The following is an 18,464-nucleotide window of genomic DNA, read 5'->3' on the forward strand; positions in this document are numbered from 1 at the left end:
TAGAAGAGGGCCGATTTTAGCCTCATCCAGGAAGGAGAGGAGTTAAGGAAAAGAAAGAAAGAAAAACATAGTGTGGAAACAATGTTCAGGGTTTATTCTTATGTGTGAGTTAGCAACATGCTTTTCTCCAGGAGACGGTTACCTGCAGAAAAGGTGATGACCACTGCCAATCGCTCTGGGTATCTTTGCAACCCTACTGAAGAGCCCCATATAGGTCAAAAAAGGTATAGGGTGGTTTGTGCTGTTCAGGGGTTACCTACTCTGGCAGTTTGGGTTGCACTGTTTCTTTTGGAGCAGTAACAAAGTTGATTGGTGTACGGTCTGTGTGAGGTGGCATGCTGGGCAAAAACTGATGGATCGGAAGCGGCCTGAGTAATTACAAAGTGGATGGGATTAATTTGAGCATTCCACTTATCAATTGTTTTGTTTTCTTCAAAATAACACGCCATATTCACTGAAGCACACATCAGCATGCAGGATTGTGTAAGGCTTCACTTGCTTGGAAGTGCACGAGTCACGTGAATACCATGCCAGTCAAGGCTAGGGTACATAGGGCAGGTTCTCTACTTGTCTTTTTATTGTAGGTAGCAGGAAGGGTGAGAACAGCATTCCTTGTTTTACTGCAATTTCTTTCGACTCAGATACTAAACATGTTTTGTTCAACGCAGATACCTTCCTATGTGGCAACTGAGCACGTCTATATATTGTAATTAGTGTCACAAAATGCGTTAGTGAATTTCAAATACAAAGCTAAAACATGGCTAATTATACACGTCAAAAACTTCATATTTTTAACCAGTACTAGGAAGAACATGTGAGAATCAGGCCTGCTGTGTGCATGGTGCAGGTCTCAGGTTCGAAATACTTGCAGGGACGACGCTGCCTTTCATTCTTCTGAGGCGGGTAAAATAAGTGCCGCCAGCTTTGTACTAATAAAAACATTTGGGATCGATTAGGCTAAGAAACCTAGCGCCTATAGCAGGCAGCGCTATACCGATATCACATGGTTCATTATTACCACTGATTTCCAGTTATCGGGAAGATCTGCCGTGATGATTTGAAGCTGTCACCGGAAACAAATCAATTACCTGCTCACAATAGATCCCTGATGCACGAGGAGCGGGCAAGCGGCCAGGAACTCATTTATTCAAAGCAACGAAAGCCTGACAGGCACCAAGAGCGTGTGAATAACGACTTTCTAACCCGGCATCCTTCCTCGGCCTTACTAAACATTCTGCACAGAAAAAAAAAAAAACCACACGGTTTTCTGCATCTCAGATACTTAGGAAACAGGACAGCGCCGATTACAGAGACTCACCAGGGCGGCAACCCGAGCTTCCAGTCCATGCAGGGCACCGGGAGATCTGCAGTCAGCAGTGGCACATGGGGGAGCTGACGTAAGTGCACCGTGCCGGACAGGAGATGTGCACGCGTATGGTGCAAGCAGGAGTTGTGCTAACGCTGCGAGCCGTATGCGTGCACATCTCCTGTCTTCCACACGCGTGTACATGTCCTGTCCCCCCCTCGCCCACCAAGCCGACAACAATAGGTCTCGCCAAGGCGTTCAGCGCATGCGCTGCATCGCTAGGCGAGACCTAAAAATGTCAGTAACCAATGCCATCTGCAAACCATTATAGTTCCACAAATGTCAGAACTTGGACTATTCAAGTCACCCAAAGCTGCAAGAATAGCTTGGGTATGGTACCATTGTATTTTTTAATGTATACTGAATTATTGAAGCAATTGCTTATGTATTCTGTTTTAAAATTAGGCAGACATGCCACCATGTGGCGGAATGCCATAAAAATGTGCAGGTGCTACAAAGTTCCGGATTTGAGCCCCTTTGAACACTGGCACAAATTAAGACCTTCAAACCACTACAGCCCCAAAATTGAAGTTCAAGGGAATGAGAGGGTGCATGAGTAGTCACTGAATGTGCCCTCTCTAAATGTAATCCTACTCACAATAAACAGACGTGACAAAGTAAGGATAGTTCTAAATGTCCATCTTAAAAGGTAGTAACCATATATGGTGGTCCTGGATGTCTGTGTGGTAGCAGAGAGGTCGGTGCTCAGAAGTTACAAACAATTGGAAACTAAGACCTCACTCTCCGCCCTGGGTGTCATGCTTCATCATCAGCCCACCACATTTGTCAGAAACGTTTCTAGTGACAAATGGGCTCCCCATGATAGTGGAGAGTTCTTAAGGGATGGGGATACCGGATCGAGAGTGTAAGTTCCCAAATCTTGGGCTCCATCCCAAAGTGTTTCCTTTATTGCAGGAGGGCCAACAAGATGATTAGTTCATGAGCGCTTATTCCTGCTGCAACTAAGAAGTCGATATGTTTCAGCCTAGGTAAGCACTGCCATCACACGGCGTCAACCTGTCTGGGGCTTCCTTTTTCACTGAATAGTAGTAATTGCAATAAAAACAGAGAGCACAACGCTTCCTGGACCGGCACCATATGATAATTTTATACATTCTCAATGTTGCCACGCGCTCATTACTGACGGAACGTACCGGTTTGGTGTTGCACTGCAGTACTGGAATGATCAAATGCCTGATGTGTCACAATTCCTATATTTTTAATCACTACTGCTCGCATCGCAAAAAGACATCTGCTGGCCTACACTGGATGTAGATACAAACATTGGTGACAACAATATGAGTCTGAGGGTTTAGAAAGAATGACTTCTGTTAATCAACCATAACGAAGCTGTTTGAAAGCATTATCGATGTCTTCAAGCTCAGGGAATTACAAAAGGGGGGGGGGGGAGACAAAGTAGGAGCAGAACTCATTAACTACTGCGGTTCTAATCACATGCTTGCATGGTTTCTTTTTTTCTTGCAAAACCTGGTTTTTGGCTAAAAAGCGACATTAAAAAAAAGAAAGAAGTTATGTCTTACCTCCACGGGCTTGTCACCGTCTTCATTCTATTAAGAAATAATTTAAAAATCATTAATACCTGTCCGTTGTGCTTTTCTCACATTAATCTGTCTGATTTATTACATGGAATCCTGACTCGTGTGTTTCCCGTGGTTATTTTTTACTTACTTTGGCGTTCTAGTTAAAACTTACATTTGCCCCAACACTGCTTACGATTAATGCACCCTGGAAATATGCAGCATATTGACGAGAAAGTAGAACATTGAGGGCAACGCATGAAATACTAAGGGTACAAGGTCAGGACCACCATGAAAAGCACGTCAGTCTCGGCAGGTACACAAAACAATGACGCTGAGGCGTGGAGAAACTAATATTCCGTCACGTCGTCGTTCATTTTGTTTTTAGGTCTCGCTAGCGTAGGCTGCGCACATGCGCAGTCTCGCTGGGGTGATTTAATATTTTGGGGATTTTTCAGTAAAGGGCTTTCCCATTGGCCGGCATCACCGTTTATGCTAAACGGCGGCCAGCTATTGGGAAAGAGCTGTTGGTGACGTTTTCGCTCAGCTTTTTCTGCCTTCCCACTTGGACGGCCTCGCCTGCTTTCCTTCTGAAGTAAAAGGTTTCTTATCTTTATGGGGCCAAACACATGGCCCCATAAAGATAAGAAACCTTTTAGCAGGCGAAGCCGTCCAAGTGGGACGGTAGAAAAAGGCAAACAAAAACGTCATGGCGAGCGCTTGTTAAAAAGAGCTGTTTATAAATTATTCCATTTAGCCGTTCGAGGTTTTGCTCTACCACACGCACTGCCAGTGGTCTGTGACTTTATTAGGTGTAGATCCTCGCAGTGTTTCAATGCAACTATGGTTGAACCCTGAATTAAACAATATCAACGCTGAATGAGAATTTATTCAATCCAGTTCACGTAAAATGCTTCTTAAAAAACGTTCAATTTTAGGTCGGTTGAAAAAACGTTCAATTTTAGTATTTAACCACCTTAGTCACAGATTTCTGCACACACTGTGTCCTTTCGAAGAGTCCCCGCCCCTAAGAATGACATAATATCCCCACCCCCTTGATAGGAAAAACACATTATCAGGCTCCGCATTGGCTGTCTTTTTTTCAGGACCGGAACTGCCTATGCCAGTCCTCTGCAGCTGGATGATCATGAATTCGTGCCCCGCCCCATCACAACAGCTCACGTCAAGGAGGGGGCGCTAGGGTCGGGGGCATGGAACAGACTGCGAAAATCAAAGGCTCGGGAACTTGAGCCTCCAGAATAACTCTTATTTACAGTTGGAAAAAGGGGGGAAGGGCGTGTGGAGCTGCGTTTCTCTGCACTACATTAGCGCAACTACGGTTCTCCAAAGCGGGTAAAACAGTCACATGACCTAACTCTGTCTGGCGTTAGTCGTCTTTTTCTTCCCCTTTCATAGACCCTCGCCATCAGTTACCATCTTTTCCCTCTCTCGGCTTTGCTATATTATATTTGAACTCATTCAGTTTTCTCTTTTCAGCCTGACCATAATATTTTTTTTTAAACTCGCTAATAAACAAACGAAAATGTTTGTTTCCGTGGTTAAAACTATTCGATAGTGTGGTGTTTGCAGTTCGGTGCGCTGTATGTTTTAGCAGCACGAGATGACGGTCGGCTCAAGTTTATTATGGCCCCGTTAACTCGAAATGTCTTTTTGTGTGCCTTTTTTAGGAAATAACGTTGCAGCAGCGATTATACGTTAAAAGGTCTCTGTTGTCGGGCAAAATGATTGATTGTGTGTGGGGATTTCTCTTGGCGTGAGTATGATATCTTTTAAAAATAACATTTTTGCCTTTTCCTTTTTGTTTGGAAGTCCGCAAATGCAAAAAAATATGTGATTTCTATTTGGTCTACAAAAACAAAGGTTTCCTGGGCCCATCCCAGACCTTATTAAGAGTCTGCAATTGATCACGATCACAGAGTCCGTTTCTTCTCCTGCAGCACAATATTCAAGAGGGACAAGCATGCAAATCAAATTATTTTTTCTTTCCAAAGAATGGCTTGATAAAGCTTCTAAAGAAAGAGCAGACTGAGTGCCTGATGTAGAGTTCAGTGGACAGGGTACTCCGACACAAATGTGGCAGAGTCACTTGAACGCCAGCCTGCCAGGCCGCCGCTCTGGTTTGAGTCCAGCAGACCATCACGTTTCCATCAGTGGTGCCTCCGGCAAGCTCCACCAGCAGAAACAATCACCAGCGGCGGGCGGAGCTGGGGTTGTCGATGTAAGTACATTAGATCAATATCATTTGCTCTATTGAGAGTGGACGTCTGGTGTATTTTTTTTCTGCTCATGACTGCAAGGAAAAGCTTGGCAGTCCCAAACAGAAACAAGCATTGAAAATACAATAGGTATCGCCTTTCATTAAGTTAAAGCCATTTGCTTTGCTAATGGTATTGTATAGCAAGGCAAATAGCTTTAACTTAATCAAAGGCGAGACCTATTGCATTTTCAATGCTTGTTTTTTTTTGCTTTTCAAGAAACCAACTTCTGCTTTGGGAATTGGTAATTGAAAACAACATTTTTTTAAAAGGCTGTTTGCAACAAACATTGCTCCCACTCAGCCAAGGCCAGCGCTATCACAGGAGCTGCTTACGGTCTGGGGTGCCACCCAGCAGGGATTCAACGAGACAAAAAATAATTTTCTTCAGATCACACGTTTGGGTCTTTTGGAAAGCTTGGACTGCGCCTAATTGTTCTTCTTTCGCAGCCTGCAACGTAAAGACCAGAAAGCATCTCCTCTCATGTGTTAAACGTGCATGTATTCAAAGCATCTTTCCACTAAGTGTAGTTTGATATAGTATTGCCATTTGAAAGGCATGAAACGAATCACTGAAAGAGCAGAGACTCTAAACATTTCTCACCACTCCTAACATTTAAAACAGTCCATTGAGTGTTGATAGACCGCCATCTGCTGGCCAGAAAGGGATAATCAGGTTTTGTATTCAAACAGATCATACAAATACTGGATGGTGCTTGATTTGACTTCTCTTTTCAGTTTCTTTTATTTTGCCAATATCGCGTTTTTTATCGACTCCCAATAATTACTGCTGGTTTGTCAGGACAAAGAGCCCCTCCTCTTTTTTTTTACTGCTGGATGACTCCAGCTAAAATGTTTGTCGGCCTTCCCAGTTGCTACATGAGACACACACATGCACGCCCAATTGGTCTACTTAAATGCAAGGAGATTTTCTAGATGGTCTCGTTAAATGTATTTGTCCTCTCCACTTGTTTTTTGCAGTTCCTTAGCGTTCTTTGCGGTCCCTATCGCCTAAGCTCATTTCTCAACCACAAAGACTGTTAAAGAGGCTCGGGGGGACTCCAGGGGCTGCAGGTGAGCAGAGGTGTGTGCGAGTGGAGCGTCACTATTAGACCTGGTTCAAGGCTGACTCAAAGTGGGTGGACAAAATCATCCACAGGTTTTGAAATTTGATAGCTCTTTGTGTATCTATAATGCAAAACTCGCTCCCATTTCTAAGAGCTATTAGGGTCCTGTTGTAAGCAGTGGCAGCCACCATATACATAAAGTGGCGGTGCAGGGGGAGGGGGTGTGAGGGAGGCGTCGGAAGGGATGCAGGGGATGGGTACCAAGGGACCGGAACATTAAATAAAACATTATTTTTTTAAGTTAAATGTACCAGACGCCGGCCGCCTCCATTGTCGCGCCTCGGAGCTGACCCTACCTTGATCCAGCAGACACTGTGTCTACGCCAAAGACCCCTTGTCCAATCCCCTCGCTGCTCAGCACAGGGACTGGCCTGAGCGGGCTAGAATTACGCTACGCTCAGGTAAGGGAATCTGTAGCGTTTCTCAAACCCGGCTGATAAATACAGCCGGGTTAGAAAAACCTAAGTGCACATAAGTGTTTTGGTCGGCCTGAGACGGCCGGCCAAACACACATGAGCACTTTGGGAGTGCTCTTCTTCACCCCTCCCATGCCTCGGCCCCACCACTCCTTGCACATCAAAACTGGGCCAGCAGCTTAAAAAGAAAATGATAATTATTATTATTATTATTACAGTTGCTTGTAAAGCGCAGCTGACACCCTACGGATAACCTGGCGCTATGTTAAGATGTTAGCTGAGTGTGGAAAGAACTATAGCCCCTGCCAGATGGAATTAGCAGGGAACTGGAGAGCATACCCGGGGATAGAGCCAGGGTTTTATCCTTTTTCTGAACTGCAGAATGTTATCTATGTGTCTAATATCCAATGGAAGTTTATTCCAGAGGCAGGGGGCTGCCGTGAAGAAGGTCCGGCTTCTTGATTTAACTTTCTTGACTCTATGCACCCTCACCAGATTTGCCAAAGAGGAGCGAAGCGTCCGGGGAGGGCAGCATACCAAATACATTTTTCCTGCAGGGATTTAGGTCCATGTCCATGCAGGGCCTTGAACATTATGCATAAAGCCTTAAATTGTATTCTCTGCGAGACTAGCAGTCAATGCAGATCAGGGAGTGCCAGGGAGGCAGAGGAATGGCGCGATCGTCCTAATGCTGTTTTTGCGGCCATGGTCTGTATTCTTTGCAATCTCTCAATCAGATATCACGGAGAATTCAAAAGCAGAGCATTGCAGTAATCCAGTCTGCCGAGGATAGTACTCCGGACTATCAGCGTTCTGGCCTCCAAGGAAAACATCGCGAAGATTTTCCGGAAAGCTCTGATCAGACTGAAACAGCTTCCAACTGTCTTGTTGACATGTTTCTCTAATGTCAATTTGTTATCAAACATGACTCCCAGATTGCATACAGCATTACTGGGAGCCAATGGGACGCTGGCAGGAGTTGGCCAGAGGTTAGATGGAAAAGTAGGGGGAATTCTTCCTGCTGCACAATATAAAATCTCTGTCTTCTCACAATTAAATGAAGGGAATCCTCCCTGAGCCAAGTTGCTATATCCTGCAGACATGCATGAAAGTCTGTTAGAGAAACCAATTGCTCACCCTCTAAAGACAGGATAAGTTGGGTATCATCTGTATAATTTACTAGGTTGACATTATGAGATCTTATGATGAAATATCATTTAATTTTTTTGCTGCTGACTCTGACTTGTAAGTCTAATGAAAGAAACACAGACACCAGGGGCTGCATTACGAAGTGTGCCGGGGGGCGCAATGGACATGTGCGCCCATTTTGTTCACCCCTGAGGCACTTTAGTATTACAAAAGGGGCCACAGACGCTTGTACTGCTGCTTATCTAATAGAGAAACCGCTGGTGCACAGGTAGCTTTAGAACTATCTCAAGAGGATGTTACCTCGCTTGCATGAGGGCATGGCACCATGCAAATGAGGATCTTTACCTCTGCGCCCACGCCATACTGCGGGTGCAAAGGCAGTCTAGCTGTCAGGTGGTGCACTGAAAGTGCACCACTAAAAGTTGGTGCACTGTGAGTGTGTCCCCTGATGGAAGCCCTCTAGCAGGGGGAAGGGATTCCCTTGGACCCCCAGACATCCCCCTGCAGGCATCTGTAGTCATTTACTACACCAAACTGCAAGGGGATCTCTCTCCCCTCTTAAAAGTTCAGGTGAGTAGCAAGCTATACTATGAAACATGGAGCGGCTCTGGAGCAGCCACTCTGTAATTCACTTGAATGCACTGCCCCCAAGGCAATACAAGTTTGTGGCTTCCCTGTGGGCAGTGCATTCACTGTCTGTTCATGGTGCAACTATTTAAAGGTGCACCGTGGCGCAAACAGGGAAAGTGCGCTGTATATGTAATACGGCCCCAGATTTGTTTTGATGTGTCACAAAAGATATAGCTACTTCAGAGAAATGCAATAACTGGTAAACCCCCATTTAACTCCAGTTCAGAGCTAACAGAGTTTTAAACCAAAAGGCAGATAAAATATTGACTGCAGTGAGAGTGGAGGGCTCAGAGTCATTCTTGACAATTCTTAAGAGAAGCCAAAGAAGGCGTGGGAGACTGGAGACTGAGAAGGAGGAGGCTAGTGAGGGGAAAGGGGGGATGGAGACAGTAACATCAGCTCCAGCTCTGAGAGAAAGGATACTGATAGACACCACGCGTGATCAGGGGCAACAACTGAGCATAACCTATGCCTCAAGCAATGTGGAAGGCTTACCTGACCGTGTCCCAAAGACCTCTCCAAATCTGATGGTGCAGGTGGATGAAAAATCATCACCATTACCACCAAACTCTTCACAATTTAATATGATATGATAACAAAGGTACCACCTAAGACAGAGGTGGAGGCGGACGGCCTTGTCAGAGGAACCATCCCACGATATACATCAACAGTAGTAGGAACAGCTTTAAGTACAGTGAATATCCAAGCAACAACCTACAGACCTATAATGTATGTTAGAAGCTCAAAAGAAAGAAATATTTAATCAATGTTGTGAGTTACTTGAAGAACTTAAAATGAGAAAAGGGATCTGAGGCTAATAAATTAAAAGAAAGGTAGGTAAAAACATATAACCCAGGCGATCCTGGTTCAATCATCATTGCTGAAGTATGTGAAAAGGGTAAACCAACAGGACCTCTGGCACCCCAAAGAAACAGCAATTCCCTTTCCATGTAGCCCCCACATGAGGCAAAGATCATGTGATTCCATCAAAACCAGAAATGGGCCAGATCCCCATGCCAGGCACATACTTCACCCAGTCAAACACTGAAAGTGTGACAGCCAGAAACATGACAAGGACCAGGGCATGAAGAGCACTGGCTGTACCCATGCACCCCACTGCACAGGTTAGTCATGGATCTTCCCACAAATAAAGCACTATAAAAGACCAACTTTGCATAATTACTGAGTTTACAAGTTTACAGAATTAATCTGACTATCCCTGGAAATCTGGAAGTTAATCCCCCAGAGTTTCGACCTTTCCATGAGGATGTATTTTACTTCAACTACCTGAAACCAACACTGGTTATCCACATCTTCATGTTCATCATTTTCATTGAAAGACCTTTGGGTGCCATCAGTGTAGATACTGAACATCAAGGTTACATCTTCTAATAGTTAAACAGGTATTTTAAGCAGGGCTAGTGAAAATCATGATTCATGGAAGAATCTCAAGATGTTTTGCAGCAGGGGCGATAACACCCAGTCAACCACACAAACACTTGCTTATCTGTCGCTCGAGAAGAATTAAAACAGCTTCTCAGCCACCTCCGTCATCCCTGCCACTACCTTTAATTTATGAATCGTGATTCAATTCTCCAGAGTGTACAATAGGTGTCCAAAAGCACAGGCACTGTATGTATCTCCAATTGTTCACCCACTTTCTACAACTGTGTTTTCAGACTGCTCTTTCTTGTAGATCTTAAAATCCTAAAATAAGGACAATTTGAGTAACAGGGAAGCCATCATATTCAGACTTCCATTGCAGTTCGGTTTTCAAACAAGTTTAAAGTATGAGAGTCAGATAATGGTCAATAAAAGTGAAATACAACGATGTTGACAATACCTTTCCATTTCTTTCCACTGCAAAAGCTGTTAGATCTGCCTAAGAAAACTGGCAGGAAACAATCTGCTTATTAAAACTGCAAAATCTTACGTAATGCACTTATTGAAATAGCAGCTATCAGATGGCATACCTGAACAATATGAGAATAATTAGAATTTACTGAAAATCAAAGTAAATGCTTTTCTTCAAATTAGTAGAGTTCTGAAAAGAAAATCAGAAAACAACAGGGTTCAGCAACACAGGATCCAATAGTTACTTCTTGAAACCCATATTTTGATCTTTGCCAGGCCCAAGTAACCACGATCACTACTACCAGAATGCACAGGTTTATTGTATTCATTTTATTTTCTATAGCGCGAACATAGCCGAAGGGAGCTACGACACTTCACAGCAAAGCTCAAGTATTAAACAGAAACATGAATATAAGCGAATAAACGAGTCCCATCCCAGGACATAATAGAAAGAAAGTAGGTTCGAAATCATCAATAGATGAGAGCAGAGAGCAAACATGTGAAGCACTGCTGGCAGATCTAACAAGGCGAGGACTCTGACACCACTGCCATCCATCCAGATCTTAAGGTCATCATAAATTGATGAAATCACAGACTCAGTTCAATATATTTGGATCAACAATCGATTTTATTTGCAGGAAGGGATATAGCCACATACTTATTTATTTATTTGAAAAGTGTTATAAAGCACGAACATGACCCGTATGGGTATCAGAGCGCTGTAGAAAGGAACTTGAAGCAAGGGGTGGTAAAAAACACGAGTACAACACCAAGGAACTTAAAAACACAAGAACAAGCAACAACCCATCTCGTGGGAAATATGAGGTACGAGGAGAAACAACAGGTCATACGGAGCACTTGGAAGACACAAATTACAACACTGAACAAAGGTAACAGCCCATCTTGTGGGACATGTAAAGAACCAGAAGAGCAGCAAATCTAAAGGGCACACGGAGAGACAAAAATTAAAACTTATTTACAGAGGTATAAAAGAGTGTTAACAGGAAATAAAAGTTAGTGAAGCTAGCTTCAGGCTTATTGCTGTAGATGGTCATTCATGAGTAACCATTTGAACAGAATGCACAATTGTAAATTCTTTTCTTTTTGAATTTGGGGGGATTCAGCAGTAGGGAGTTAGAGCTTCTTAGGGTCTGATTCGAACCTGATAGTTCAAGTTGTTTTGCCAGGTAGACAGGCGTATTGTAGTGAATAGCTTTGTGCGTCAAGCAGGCAATCTCGAAACTGATCCTTGCTTCGATAGACCACAATTTACTGCACTTTCAGCTCTGATAAATATGACAGGTTAGAGATAGGCCCAAGGCTGGTGAGGACAATATATCTACTTCTTTAAAGGGGGTCACTAATGCAGTTTTAAAAGCAGCAGTAAGAGAGGTGCCGCTAGCAGGATCAGGACATTCAGGAAGGTCAGCGGAAAATAAGGACAATGTCTAAGAGAATCATGACCAGAAGGGTCAAGACAGGACGATCAGAGCCAGGAGGATTAGGAGGGAGAACATCAGGAAGATCAAAAGGACCAAGAGGAGAAAGGATACCAGGAGACCCATAGGACCGGACAAGGAAGACCAGATGAGCTAGGCACAAGTATACCTAGGCCAGGAGGACTAGGGCCTGGTGAGTCAACATCAAGAAGACCAGGACCATGGGGGGCAGCACCAGGTAGAAATTTCTAAGGTGGAAAATAACTAGGATGACCAAGAGGAAGAAGATGGACATAAACAGAATCAGACCTAGTATGGCCAAGAACAGGATCGGGCCAGAAGGGTCAAGTAAAGGGCTAGGACCCAGAGGAGCACCATGAACAGGAGGATCAAGACCTGTAGGTCTTAGAACAATGGAACCAGGATATCAAAGGACTGGAGGATCAGAGCCAGGACGGCAATGGCCTAGATCATCAGAGACCAAGACAAGGAGGTGCACGAAATGAGGGGCAAGAGGACCAGGACTATGGAGATCCAGGCCGAGGGGCACCAGGAGCAAGACCATAAGCACAAACAAAAGAATGAGGACCTGATGAGAACCAGGACCAAAAAGAGTAATAATACCAGGATCAAGAAGACCAGAAGGACCAAGACATAGAGAAGCAGGAAAAGGATGGAAAGCAGAACCAGGAGGACAAGTTTGAGAAAACTCCAAATTAATTTTTCCAAGAGACCAGGGTCAGGAGAACAATGGTTATTAAAAGCAAAAAGACAACAACTATTGGCATAGCCAATAGGTCTCGCCTTTAGGACCTTATGTGTTTAGCCAGAACTTTTGGCTATGTTGTAGAGCATTATGGCTGCTGTGCATTATGTTGAAAAGTTATAATAAAAAGTGTTAAGCATTTTTGTTACCTTTATACAAACAAAGACAACATTATATACAACTGAAAAACCTGATTAAAAAAAGATTTTAACATAAAAAATGTCTTCTACTTTTTCTGTACTTGCACTGCTGGCAACTTCTTCCTGCCTGTTCTCATGCTTGTTTGTTATAATTTTGTTTTGTTATGGGGGAGCGGGACATAAATAACGGGGGAGTGGATGTTGGAAAACAGTAATTTAATTAGAACACGAGCAGCGGACAGACACTAGGGGAGAATCATCAGATGCCAGATTCCAAGGGCAGACTGACGGGATGCTTAGGTAGTGCGGTGATGCAAAATGGTGGTGGTGAATGTTGTTTGGTGCTCAGGTGGTGACACCATATGGTGTGGATTGAAGGTACGTTGTGGATTGTGGAGTTGTGGAGTTGAAATATGTTGTTTGGTGTGTAATTATGCGGTGTGTATTGACAATGTGTGGAGTTGAATTGTGTGGCCTGGAACTGTGGTGTTGAGTGAAATTATGCTTAGTGAAATTGTGTCATGGTGTGGAGTGCATTTTGCATTAAGTACAGTGTAATTATGTAGCATATAATTATGTGGCACTGAGTGGTATTGTGTGGAGTGTATGTTGCATTCAGTAGAGTGTAATTATGTGGTGTGTAATTATGTGGCACTGAGTGGTATTTCGAGTGTATGTTGCATTGAGTGCAGTGTAATTATGTAACATATAATTATGCGGCACTGAGTGATGTTGTGTGGAGTGTATGTTGCATTCAGTAGAGTTTAATTATGTGGCGTGTAATTATGTGGCACTGAGTGGTACTTGGAGTGTATGTTGCATTGAGTGCAGTGTAATTATGTAGCATATAAGTATGTGGCACTGTGTGGTATTATGTGGAGTGTATTTATGTTGCATTGAGTAGAGTGTAAGTATGAGGCATGTAATTATATGGCACTGAGTAGTATTATGTGGAGTGTATTTATGACGCATTGAGTAGAGTGTAATTATGTGGCGTGTAATTATGTGGCACTGAGTGGTATTATGGGGAGTGTATGTTGTATTCAGTAGAGTGTAATTATGTGGTGTGTAAATATTTGGCACTGAGTGGTATTATTTGGAGTGTATGTTGCATTGAGTGCAGTGTAATTATGTAGCACATAATTATGTGGCACTGAGTGGTATTGTGTGGAGTGTATGTTGCATTCAGTAGAGTGTAATTATGTGGCATGTAATTATGTGGCACTGCGTGGTATTATTTGGAGTGTATGTTGCATTGAGTGCAGTGTAATTATCTAGCATATAATTATGTGGCACTGTGTGGTATTATGTGAAGTGTATTTATGTTGCATTGAGTAGAGTGTAAGTATGTGGCATGTACTTATATGGCACTGAGTGGTATTATGTGGAGTGTATTTATGTTGCATTGAGTAGAGTGTAATTATGTGGCGTGTAATTATGTGGCACTGAGTGGTATTATGGGGATTATATGTTGTATGCAGTACAGTGTAATTGTGTGGCGTGTAATTATGTGACACTGAGTGGTATTATTTGGAGTGTATGTTGCATTGAGTGCAGTGTAATTATGTAGCATATAATTATGTGGCACTGAGTGGTATTGTGAGGAGTGTATGTTGCATCCAATAGAGTGCAATTATGTGGTGTGTCATTATGTGGCACTGAGTGGTATTTGGAGTGAATGTTGCATTGAGTGCAGTGTAATTATGTAGCACATAATTATGTGGCACTGAGTGGTATTGTGTGGAGTGTATGTTGCATTCAGTAGAGTGTAATTATGTGGCGTGTAATTATGTGACTAAGTGCTATTATTTGGAGTGTATGTTGCATTGAATGCAGTGTAATTATGTAGCATATAATTATGTGTGGCACTGAGTGGTATTGTGTGGAGTGCATGTTGCATTCAGTAGAGTGTAATTATGTGGCACTGAGTGGTATTTGGAGTGTATGTTGCAGTGAGTGCAGTGTAATTATGTAGCATGTAATGTGGCACTGAGTGGTATTGTGTGGAGTGTATGTTGCATTCAGTAGAGTGTAATGCAGTGTGTGAGGGATTGAGAGCTTCCACCGTTCACCCCGGGGTGCTGCTCTGGTGCTTCGGGCAGGTGTGTCGTGTAAGGAGGCTGTGTGCAGGGAAGGAGCGTAACAGTCCCCGCTTCAGGGGCGGGGACGTGAGGGGCATGGTGAACGGAAATTGGGGGTTCTGTGATTTTCTCAATATTTTGGGGGTTTTACTAAGCACCAATCACCATCTGTATATGGGTGGCCATTTAGATAGCGCACATCAAACGGTCTCTTGGCGCTTACCATATTGATGTCACTATCGACCAGGTTACTGGTGGCAATTTTACCAAACACATGAAAATAAATGACAGAGTATGCCCGGCCGGCACAACCAGCTGAGCAACTTCAGCACGGTAAAATGACTTACACACGCATTGGATGCATATAAGGAGCATTTATAGAATGTATTCATGTGTGATCTCCTATTCTGAGGGTGGTGTTTCTATGGAATGGGTGAGCTTGAAGGAGCACAGGGGATGGCAGCCTGGAGCATGTGTTCAGTGTGTGTGGAGGTGCGCATGTATAGAGGGGTGTAGTGTGTGCTGTGTGGGGGTTTACAGCCGTGTGGGGGCGTGGGGTTTCTCTGTAGAGACTAGGGAGGCAATGTCTGTGTGCGCTGGAGAGAGGCGGGTGTGGTGTCTTTTGTGGAGGGGGTGTTTGTATGGGTGCAGGTGTGTGAAAGACATTATGTGTAAAGGTAGGAGTGATTTATATGTTTTTGTATAAGTTAGTCATGCAGGAGGGCGGTTGTGCGTGTTTCTGTGGGGGTATGCAAGAAGGATAGCTGTTGGGTTGGATGCGCTGGCCAGGTTGTGTGTGTATTTTTTGTGTGAATGCGTGTGCCCATGTCTTTGCAAGTGGCAATCAGTATACGAGGAGGGATGTGCAGGAGAAGGGGGGGCGTGGGGTGAGTATGTTTCTGTGGGGATGGGGATGGGGAAGAGGTTTGTTGGGTTGCAGATGTGGGATGTGTGTGGGGTAAAGGAAGGTCTGTGTGTGTGTGTAGCACACACCCCCACCGTCTGCTGAGTTGCTCTCAGGATTGGCTGGAGAATATATTTTTTCACACTGTGCATTTGTTGAGCGCATTGCCCCACGATGCCACATCTATTTTTGGAGCACGCGTTGTTTGCACCTCAGGCAAGAACGATGAATGAATCGCTGCTTATTTCAATCTCTTCATATGTGGGCAAAAAAACAGCCAGGAAAGCGAATTTGGTGAAAAGAGGCCGCAGCTGTTTCTCTCAGAGTGAGCGAGTGTGATTTAAACACCTGCGCCCTCTCGCCTGCACGTCGCACATAGTGCACAGCTTGCCTGGGGTGATGGAGGGGGGCCACTCCCCTGCACAGCCCCAGATGGGACCATGCTAGGCCGATAGGGCATGTGTATGTGGGTGCAAGACTCGCCTGTCGGTGACCTTCAGGGAGGGTAGGTGTAGCGAACCCTCAGACCACAAGTGGTCTGTGAGTCGAGGGCGCTTGGGCACACTGGGTGGGCCTGGCGGTCTTTACTCTGTGACTCAGTGCTCCAAAACGGTCTAATTCCAACATGTGGTGCTCTGTAATACTCCATAGCTGAAGACATGTATGGTACATACGCTAAGAACATGTATGCAAGTATGTGCCAGTTCTCGAGTCTGTGAACACATTGCCCAGTGGATTCTATGCACAGGGCACCACAGACATGCCTCATTTGTTTGGGTAAATGGGGGGGGGCACATCTTAAGTGGGGGGATCCTCACGCATCGTTGGCTAGGAGCCTGGGCTGCTGCCTGCCTTCAAGGTGCTGGCAGAGTGGTCCGAAGTTACATGGAACCTATCGGAACGTGCCCTCACACTCCTCCATTCACAAAACCCTGGGCTTGCGGCTCGGCTTCTCATTCACAGCAGCAGGTACTGGGGAGGGGTGGAGGGCCGCACGCTGCTGGTCAGGAGATATGTGGGCGAGGCCATGGCAGATGCCTGCTCCTGGGGGGGACAGAGGGCTCAGGCTGGATGTGTAGCCGGTGAGGCTGGCGTGCATGGGGGAAGGAAATGTGGTTGTAATTGGAAACGGGAGAGACAGGCGCGGGCCTGAGCGGGTCTTTGTTCTAAGTGGGTGGAGTGGACAGAGGCTGGCCCTGAGCAGTGAGCCTGCTGTAAATTATGCGAATGGGAAACTGAAAGGCGTGACAGTCTGTCCTACAAATACCTATGCAGCGTTCTGTTGGTATTCAAACAGGAACAATACCCCATTATGACGTTAATTATGTCATTAGGCATGACGTGTGGCCACCATCTTAAATTGGGACAATATACATTAACAAGCCTGAAAGTGGAGCGCAAACGCTTGTGCCCGCGAAAAACCAGCACCATCGCGCCATCTGTTTCCAATTAACGCAAACGCGATAATTGGAAACAGATGGCATTAATGCTTGCTCCCGAGCACCCTATGCCAGGGAACAAAGAAGGCGGGACAATCCCCTGCCTTGGACCAATTGCGTGCTGTCTTTTTTATAAAAACGCAAGCACAGGCAAATTGCGGGTTAATAAAATAAAAGCACAGGCACGAGCGTGTTCTGAGTGCAAAAGCCCTTACTAAATGCCTCGCAGTGCAGCGCATGTGCGCTGGCCCAGGTGAGACCTTAAAAGGAACAAAAGAACAAGGCCAGCAGAAGACCCACGGGTAAAATATCTGCAATCTTCTCCAGCCAGGGGTCACAGAGGATGTGTACAAATAATGCAGCCTATTGGCCTTCAAAATACAACCAAAGACTACCCTCTTTCCACAACTTCAACATCTGAAGAGAGTCTGAACCCTCTAATACACAAAATGCCCGGTCACACGAGTCACCATTTTGAGCTAAGTAATGCCCACGAAATTATACTTGTTGCGAGGGCAAATCATTCTCCTGAATCTATCTTTTTTATTTTAGCAGACTTTATTGTATGTAGCACCACATGCCGCGGGTCAAACACCTCTTAGCACTCGGTATTGATGGAGAGGAAGCATATTCCACAGGTGTTAAAAGAAATGGTAGCTTGCGTAAAACTGAGTTTGAATAGGAGTGATTTTCATTGGCTTTGCTCTGCTGTAATGAGGTGACAAGGGCAGTAAAGATCCTATGACGGTTTACTGGATAGATGCCTTTAAGAAAAGGACAAAAGTAGGAAGGAAGAGTTGAAAAAGGAAATTAGGGTATAGAAACAAAAGAGGTAAGGTAGAAGGGGACACAGAAACAACAAAAGGAGGGGTTGAGGACAGGAAGAAGAAAATTGAGAGACAAGATGAAGAAAAACAAAAGAACATGAGGAGGTAGAACGCTAGTTGGGAAGGAGAGTGGATGGGAATGTGTGATAGGTTGAAAAGGTGAAAGATGGGAAGATCTATCCTCATAACAAATTCCCACTTTCCCCCAAAAAATAACAAGGGAGAAAATGACAGGAACAGTTGATGTATTTTTGAGAAAAAATGTATTTGACAAGACGAATCTGATAAATGCGACATTACGATGCAAAACACAATATCAATCCAGTCCGAACTGTCAAACCAGGAACATATGAAATGACATTCAGAAGACTCACAAATGGAGATTAACTTCAATGGAATACTAAAGAACTATGAAAGAACTAGTGTGATTATTTATTACAATTAGGGCTCCCGGTTTTCCGTTTAAACTGATTTTTACATATAAATACAGACGAAAAACAATTCTTCCTTTGT

The 18,464-nt window shown here is 44.3% G+C and overlaps 1 protein-coding gene across 5 annotated transcripts in view; it reads right to left on the reverse strand.

Annotated features, from left to right (window-relative positions):
* Positions 1–18,464, reverse strand: part of DAB2 (DAB adaptor protein 2) — a 269,293-nt gene that overhangs the window by 40,118 nt on the left and 210,711 nt on the right. For all 5 annotated transcript variants that reach the window (XM_085631150.1, XM_085631147.1, XM_085631152.1 and 2 more), the window contains exon 7: positions 2,908–2,934. In XM_085631150.1, the coding sequence (XP_085487276.1) occupies positions 2,908–2,934 (27 nt within the window). The remainder of the gene's footprint in view (positions 1–2,907; positions 2,935–18,464) is intronic.

The sequence above is a fragment of the Triturus cristatus genome, chromosome 2_1, assembly GCF_964204655.1.
Source record: "Triturus cristatus chromosome 2_1, aTriCri1.1, whole genome shotgun sequence".
Taxonomy (NCBI): Eukaryota; Metazoa; Chordata; class Amphibia; order Caudata; family Salamandridae; genus Triturus; species Triturus cristatus.